This window comes from Arachis ipaensis, chromosome B07 (assembly GCF_000816755.2).
Source record: "Arachis ipaensis cultivar K30076 chromosome B07, Araip1.1, whole genome shotgun sequence".
Lineage (NCBI taxonomy): Eukaryota > Viridiplantae > Streptophyta > Magnoliopsida > Fabales > Fabaceae > Arachis > Arachis ipaensis.
In genome coordinates this window covers 119,914,590-119,923,600 of record NC_029791.2, presented here as the reverse complement: position 1 = coordinate 119,923,600, position 9,011 = coordinate 119,914,590, and the positions used below count along the sequence as shown (strand labels likewise).

The 9,011-nt window shown below is 30.1% G+C and overlaps 1 protein-coding gene across 1 annotated transcript; it reads left to right on the top strand.

The window, feature by feature from the left end:
* Positions 992-3,119, top strand: LOC107607840. The gene is made up of 8 exons (XM_016309741.1): positions 992-1,181; positions 1,276-1,375; positions 1,480-1,680; positions 1,773-1,908; positions 2,042-2,218; positions 2,433-2,630; positions 2,731-2,811; positions 2,934-3,119. Exons 1-8 carry the CDS (start codon positions 992-994, stop codon positions 3,117-3,119), a joined length of 1,269 nt encoding a protein of 422 aa, XP_016165227.1.

Sequence of the window (9,011 nt, the reverse complement as noted above, 5' to 3'; positions counted from 1 at the left end):
TTTCCCATATTTTTATTATAGTTATGTTCAAGATCTAATATTTAGAAGCAGAATTAGTGTATAAAGAAAAGTGAAAAATACGGATATCAATAGAAACATGTCAACGATAATTATAGCAGAATAAATTGTTTTAAATATTTGTCTTAGACTTTACAAAATTCCAAAATTAAACAAATCAATAAAATTCAAACAACCCTGATCTTAATTTTTACAGGATTTCGCATTAATTAAGGATATGCTTGATTTTGCAGAAATTAAGAAAATTTTCATTCCTAACTTGATACAAACTGTAAAGCATAAATCTATTAATATATAATATAATAAGCAACTAGTGCATGTTTCTTTGTTTGACAAGTGTATAACTTCTATACATGACAAGTGTATAGCTACTTAGTTTTCAAATGACAGCAAGAGAAAACAAGTAATAGAGTCATGTGTTTGGACAGTAAATATTTTACAAGCAAAAATCTATTTAAATTATTCAAAGTAAATATTTTATAAAAGACAAAAAATGGCACATCTGCTTTTTTAGGAGACTATTTAAATAGCCAGTCCTACGCCTTGGGTAATAAGCATTTTATAAAAGTATTCTTTATCACTTTCTCCCCATCAACTTCATGCAGAACCTGAAAAAAATGGAAGAGAAATTTGATTTAGTAACTGATGTGAATCCAAAAAAGCTTCAATCGCATTTCAAAGTGTATGTTGTTAGGATATGGGAGGTTCCAAGCAAATACAATGAGAAAGAGATTGCGTCGATTGAAATAATTCTCCAAGATGCAAAGGTATCATTCTCACACTGAAATATGTATTCTTTCTATTTATTGTTGATATTTTTATAGTAGTGTGATACATGAACTAGACAAGAGACATTACTTATTTCCAAATCTGTTTGTAATGCTAAAATAGGGTGGTAGAATCCATTGCACTATTCCCCGGGGGGTTGGTAAAAAAATGGCGTGGTGCCATTCTTGAGTTTCAGATGTACACAATGACTAATTTTATTGTGTTCGACCACAAGTATAAGGAGAAGAATGGTGTGAGTAGGATGGTATTGACATTCTCCCAAAGAACTTTGGTCAATCATGTTAAGAAGCCAATCTTTCCCCTTGAGGCTTTCTACCTTAAGTCTTATGTAGATCTTCTAACTGCTGACAAATTACCAGATTCTGAAATGTTTAGTGAGTGTCATATATACTTATAGGGTTGATTATGCATTTAAAAAAGTTTGGGTTTATGTTCCACAGAAGCTAATACCATTATTAACAAGTGTAGATTTGATCAGAAAGGTTGTTGGTAAGGAAGATCCTAGGGACTTGATCACTAGCAAAGGGAAGGAGACTAAGCGATTGGTTATCATCCTTCAAGACCTCGAGTATGTATTATATACACATTTAAAGGTTTAAGTTAAAATTGTTTTCTTGACAAGTTATGGTGACAGAACCTTATCCTTAGTTGTGTTATACTCATAAACAACAGGATCAATTGCATTTTGTTTGGTGAGTTGGTTGACCATCTCCTACCGCACCTTGAAGAGGAGAGAGCTGAACCACTTATTGTTGTGCTGCAATATTTTAAGGCAACAAGGTGGAATGGGAAAACATCGGTGCAAAGCAACTTTGAAATCTCGAAGGTCCATATTAATCCCGAATTAACAGAAGTCATCCAATTCAAGAGCAAGTTAGTGTTGTAGATCTTCTATATGTTTTGATTTATGAAAAAGATAAACACTCTAGTTTTATCTAACATTTTGTGACCATTAATGATTGTAGGTTAAGTAGTCCTGCCGCATCAAATCCGACCAGGATCAGCCAGGTGTCATCTCCTAATGCTTGGTCTGCCTTAGATGAGTTAAAACACAGAAGTGTGGCTATCAAGACAATAGAGGAAGCTCTCAATTCCATGGAGGTCTAATGTGGCTAGATTTTACACAATAAATTTTGATACTAATGCATAACACTGTTGTAAATTGATAAAAAAAACCAATCCTATTCAAAATCATTGATGACTCATATCCTATATTATTTTCACATCATTGTAGGAAGGTCCCATATGGATATTAGGGACGATTGTATCCATCAATGCGGGAAAGGATGATTGGTTTTACAAATCTTGCAGAAGGTGCCCTAAAAAAGTTGAAACCCCCATTGAAAACAGATATGAATGTGGCAAGTGCGGACACACACACGGAACAGTGGCTCTTAGGTACAAATTAGAGGTAACAATGCACGATGGAACAGGGAGCATGTCACTACTTCTGTGGGATAGGGAGACCACAGCTGTGTGGAAAGACAGTGGACAATATTATTTGTGACAATGTAAGTAAAATCTGAGTTCATAAACTCACATTCCTTTAAAATTATACTTAATTATGTTGTGTATTTAGGAACCAGAACACTGAAATAGTTGTTTTGATCTATGTACTTGGTTAGGGAGTTGGAGAAGATGATTACCCACAATTGCTGGACAATATGATGGATAAACGAGTGCTATTTAAACTAAATGTGAAGTCTGGCAATATAAAGCAGTATGATCCAGTGTACACAGTGATGAAAATTTGTGACGATGAGGATATTATCATGAAAAATATGCCAGAGAGCCTTCCCAATAAATTGGCTATTAATGAAGATGTAATTATCTCAAATTACATGTTCCCACACACATTGTTGTTCTTACTTTGGTGAATCTTTATGTGTTATCTAATTTTTAATAGGGTTTGTCTATTCTTAGGACCATGACTACAGCAACTTGGTTGACATTTCAGGCATTGTGGTCAATCTTACGAGTAATACTGATACTCATCTTACTATGGTTAGTTATCTAAACACTTGATAATGTGATTATACCTGCATATGATGAAGAAAATGTGCATTATATTCTGTACGCATATTTTTTAGTGTGGTGGGTCTTTATATAATTTTTTCTATGTGAAGAATTTTACTGAGGAAAGTGTTTCCAGCCTCAAGTTCAAAACACCAGCTAAGAGAACTATCAGCGGTGTAAAAATTGGCAACATCAATATTAACCTGATTGAGGAGGAAGGACAAAACTCTACTAATAGGCTTAGGAGCAAGGGGACGAAGAAGCTGAAATCTCAGCTTAATGATTCTGATGTTTAATAAAATTAGACAACTTTGTTAGTAGTAGATAATCTGCCATTTTGTTATCACATATATCTTAAACCTTCTATAGAACTGGAATTTTTGTCTAGAATAGAAGTTTGGCGATGAGCAGAGTATGATACTATATATTAGAATATGTGTTTTGTGAACTACATGTAGTTCGGTGATGAGTAGAGCATGATACTATATATTAGAATTTATGTTTTGTGAACTATATGCTGTTATCATGCAATTAAATTTGAATTAGTTGATCGACATGATATTTCTTATAATTTAACATTGATATGACACATGAACTAATTGAATATGAAAGAACAGAATCAAATCCAAGATAGGGTTGGAATAGCATCCTACAGTGAATTTAACTAAGTTGAAAAAAAAGTTCAATACAATATCCCAAATGTTAGAAGTTGTGGCATATAAAGCACATCCCATGAAAAAAAATATAGCCCCTAACCAATTGTATTATGACAAGTCTTTAACTTATAAAAATCATAAAATCTGACCTATTATGTGATAGTGTATAATAAAACATCCTCCAATATATATAATTAAACAATTTAAAAAAGGTGTGAACTAAAAATCAAATGCCACAATTGAATAATGCACATTGAGCTAAATTTAATGAATATGTATTTAAGTTATTGATTTGATCTATTATTTGACAGTTAAATAATATGCACTTTGGTTATGAGTTCGCTATGAGTTGATATTTAGTCCCAAAACTTAAAATTTATATTCTTAATGAGATAAAAATGTAATTGGAGAAGAATAAACAGGATAAAATGGTGAATAAATTAGATGGTGACATTTAAGAGAATCCTTCATAAATTGAATATATGAGAAAAAATACATAATAGCACTCCCACATTCCAACCATGAGCTAATTATTTTAAGTTTTTTTATCTAATTAAAACTAGATAGCCAAAACTCATGGAGTTGGATCTGATTATTAACTGTTGACAACAAGGAAGAAAGTCATGGCAAAACTCACAAATGCTTCTTATTATTAATTGTTTAAGTCTCATGTGGTATTCCAAAACTTAATGACAGTGAATCAATACACTAAGTTGAAAAAAATTGAAATACTTTGCATGAAGAGTGTCAAGTCCAATTTTTGCTGAGAGAGGAAATAAAGTACGCATGATCACATTGTCAATATTGGATGTAGTGCAAAATCTGAACAACTTAGCAAAAAGTGTGTCAAATCTAATTGTTTGGGACAGAAGAAATAAAGTAACCTGCTTAGATTATCAATGTTGGTGATAAGTATGCCTAAATAGTGAAGAAAGTTATTAGCATGATACTATAATGGAGGCTACATTGTCAAAGCCTTGATGAAATAAAAAGTAATTTAACCATGTCATACTAATGATACTATGAGTAATAATACAAAATTTAGAACAGGCTACTAATGTATATATCTATGCTGCATAAGGTGATCTTAAAGCAGTTTTGAAGAAATTAGGATACAAATAAACTCATGTGTACTAAATCTGATTTTCTATCCAGTTTGGGCTACACCTCACTAATACATCTATCAAGAAACGAGCTTAACAGGGGGGTTTTATCAAAAGTAGGCATTTAAGGTCCTACCATTATATAAATTTGTAGTTTTATTGGTCATGAAGTCTTATGCTACACATTCACCATGCTAAAGGTTCTAACTCATCACAAGTAATGAATTAAGAAAATTATTGGTGTCTAAACTAAACAAATCATGAATTCTTATTTTATACCCTACATTCAGAGTCTAGGTACAATACCAATTCAGGCTCTATTTGTATGCTGTTCAGACTCACAGAAGAAATTTCTCCAAACTAACAATCAGTAAATGCTTTCACAAGATTTAAGGTTTTTAAGGAATGCCATATATATCATATTACCAGTAATAAGTCAGAATTTATATCAGACTGCATCATGAGTGGTCAGAATTGTGTGGCTCAGTGATGCAGAAGGTGATATTAAACTAGTTTTCAAGAAACTAGGATAAAGATAACATTGTGGATACTAAAACCATTTTTTATGAAGTTTGGATTAGACTTGACTAATATAGGAAGCAAGAAATAGTGTTAACAATGGACATTTGTGATTTTTAATGTCTGGTGGAAGATTTTATCAAAACTAGGTGATTATAACTAAGATAATTTTGGTGGATGTAGTTATATTGGTCAGCAAGTGTTATGCTAAATACTCAACGTGCAAATTATTGTGCTCCTCTTACCCAAATTTACTTACTTTTTCTGAATGATGAGTGTCCTCAAATAAATAGTTTCAAACTAAAATACAAACATATAAAAAAGATATAGTGAAAAAAATCAAAAACCATAATTCAACAAAATTTAACATAATTTTGGTAAAGCACTTTATGAAAAATAGATTTTTAAAGAGTAAAGATTATAAATTGAAGAACATTTTCATGTCCCAACAAAGATATCAAAATATTTTGACAAATGAAACAAGTTGCATGATGAGTGTTTAGTCAGGTTCTTATTCATGGTAAAAGAGTTTATGAAAAAGCATTATTTGATATTACTTCTTTAAAAGAATGGAGAAAGATTTCTATGTTTTCAACAAAGATATCAAATTAAATTCACAAATAAGTACTCTAATCAAATGGTCAATATTTATAGAACATATGTATGATAATAAGAAGGGATTCAGAGTCTACATATAATGCCAATTTAAGCTCTATCTGTATGGTGTTCAGACTGACAAAAGAAATTTTTCCAAACTAGCTATCAATCAATGCTTTAACAAGGTTTGAGATTTTTAAGGGATGCCAGACATATCATATTACCAGTAATAATTCAAATTTTAGACCAGACTGCATAAGTAGTGATTAGAATTGTGTGGCTCAATGTTGCAGAAGGTTATTAAACCAGTTTTCAAGAAACTATGATAAAGATAACATTGTGGATGCTAAAACTATTGTTTAAGAAGTTTGGGTTAGAGCTTACTAATATGGGAATAAAGTGCTCTGATCACATTGTCAATATTGGAGGGACACATATGATAATAATTAAAAAATTCATACTATAGGCAAAACACTAACCGAGGCTCTATCTGTATGGTGTTATGCCTGATAGAAGAAATTTCTTCAAAACAGCCATCACTCAATCCTTCCATGAATTTAGAATCAACTAAGGGATAGCATATAAAGATAGAGAGATTAATAAGTCAGAAAGTAGAGCAGGCTGCATAAGGAGTGATCAGTATAGGTGATGCCTGATGCTGCAGAACTTGATCTGCAAGCAATTTTTAAGAAACTATGATAAAGTCAAGCTGGTGAATACTAAACTTGATTTTCATGTAGTTTGGGTATGTCCTCACTAATAAATATAAATGAATAGAGTAACCTGCTGAATTCGTGATTCCTAAATATAAACTAAGGAAAATTACTAACAAAATTGTTTCAAAATTTTGTCAAAAATATCATCTCAATTGCTAAATATAAATTTTTTAGTAGGCCTAAACTAAGCAGATGCAGTGGCACAAACCAAGCAAAGTACTAAATAATTCATTATGAGGAGGTGTATAGTTGAATATAGTTATTAAATCCAAAATATTAATAGGATGTTTTATGATTCATGCTGACATATTTTTTCTAGCTTTGGTAAAGTATTAGAGGGAATAACTTTAGTTGAATAAAAAATTAGAATAGGAAAAAATTTTCAACAAGTAAAAGAAAGTTAGAAAGACAAGAACCTTTTATTAATAGTTTATAAAATATATACGACATATTTATACTAGAAAAATATAATGAGCCTCCCTAAAAGATTATCATTAGAGTGGGAGTCTCGAGTATTTCTTAAGTGAAGTTGGAATGATAGTCTTTGTTTTTCTACAAACAAAATATATACTAAAAGAGTCTACAAAAGGAGATGCAATTATCAAGGTTATCATATTGATGCTAAGCAATAGAATTATTTATTATTTTTTTCGATCCCAGTGCAATTTAAAAGCAAAGAATTAATGCCTTTGGAATTACTATAGTTGTGAAAGTGGATAGTTTGACTAATAAATGCTAATAAGGTATAAGTGAATACATGCTTTTGTATTACAACAATAGTTTTTACCAGCACATGGAGAATTATATTAAATAAGTTAAAAAGAAGTGTCATCGATTTTCGAACCAAATAAAAAGGAACACACATTCATTACTTTTAGTAAGATTCAATAAATAAGTTATCTGAGTATATATATATATCTAGAAAATAATAGATGTATTATTTAAGAAGCTTATTTTAATAAAGTGCAAAAATTGACCAAGAAGATATACAATTCAGAAAATTTTGGAAACTGTGATGAAAGACAAGTAGGTGAGAGAAAAAATATTATGCAGAAAAATCAAATAAACTATGTATTACAAAAAAAATCTTTATCAAAACTATATCATGTGTGACCTAGAGAATGCGTTAAGTGCATTATATAATAAATATGTATATGATGTATCCTACTTGCATTAGGGTGTATTTATGTATCATTCTTTCAATCCCTATATATGCAAATTGTTTCGATAAGAAAAAAAGTAGAAACCAATTTAAAAATGCCAATAACCCATAACAATATTATATATAGTTTCAAATTAACAGTATAAAATATACACTTCACAAGACAAGAGAATCCACTAAATGAATATTTTCAACCATTCATAGAATAGGGTGAAAAAATTACATAGATATTTGTATTGAAAAACTTTAATTAACTATGTTTAATTCAAAACTTTCGTACTTAAATGGCAGAATGACTTGATTTAGAAATTAATCAAACAAAGTGTTAATCTACATCATTGGTTCCTATGAAACAATTGTTGGCATTCACTAAGCACTTAGACTTAGTTTGGTAAAGCTTTAACTTTTCAAAAATAACTTATAAAAGCTAATTTTTAAAAGATGGCTTTTTAAAAGTTGTAGCATTTATGTTCGGTAAATCAAATTAAAAATGGCTTTTAATAACCACAAGCAACAACAATTGTGTTTAGTAAAATAGCTTTTAAAATTTAAAAATACTATAATAGACATATATACAAGTATTAAATTTGATTTATAACATATGAGGTTATATTAGACTTTTAAATTTTGAAAAGTACAAGCCAATTTTAAAAAGATCTATTTTAGGTGCTTTCAAAAGTATCCGGATATTTTAAAAGCTGCAAACACAAGCACATGGTCTTTTTATATAATAAGCAAACATAAAAAGAGGAGCTTGAGCTTTTAAAAAACACAAACACTTCTTCAAAAAGCTTTACCAAACTAAGCTTTAATCATGTTAATAAAAACAAGTGTTCCACTTTAAATGGAGTAAGAATCAATTACGGATGGATAAGAATAGGATAAAATTTATCATTTTATACTATATATTATATAATAAAGATGTTTTTAGTTGACAAGTCCTGTAAAATATTTTTTATTATAAGCAGTCTTTATCACAAGATAAATCAAACACCAAGGTCACATAAATCAAAATTCTACCAAAGCATAGTTGGGTCAGGCTTACTTACCAAAACATCCCACAAGAGGGTTAATATGGTTAAAGCATAGATAAGTGTAAGGTATTTTATCTAGGTTGGTTTTCATTCTATTCTCAGCATTCACATTCAGCTCATAAAAAAAGATCTTGAAAGTCATAAATGATATTGAAATCTTACTCCAACATCAACACATAAGCAAGAATGCAAATGCAAGAAGTATTATGCAATGCTGGATAAGTTACGTGCTTAACGCTTTCAGGTATTTATTTTACTTATTCTTCATAGCTTATTAGCAATGCTAAATATAATAATCTGAAAAAATTAAATAATTTCTCTAATTTAAAGATCAACAAATTCTTATAGTTTTGTAGTATAGAAGGTGTTGCATAAGAAAGCAAACAAAACTCACTCATTTT

Coding starts and splice junctions, on each gene's coding strand:
- LOC107607840 (XM_016309741.1), top strand. CDS start 992: ATGACTAATTTTATTGTGTTCGACCACAAGTATAAGGAGAAGAATGGT. Junction 1,909..2,041: donor AAGCTCTCAATTCCATGGAG/GTCTAATGTGGC, acceptor ACATCATTGTAG/GAAGGTCCCATATGGATATT. Junction 2,812..2,933: donor CTGATACTCATCTTACTATG/GTTAGTTATCTA, acceptor TTCTATGTGAAG/AATTTTACTGAGGAAAGTGT.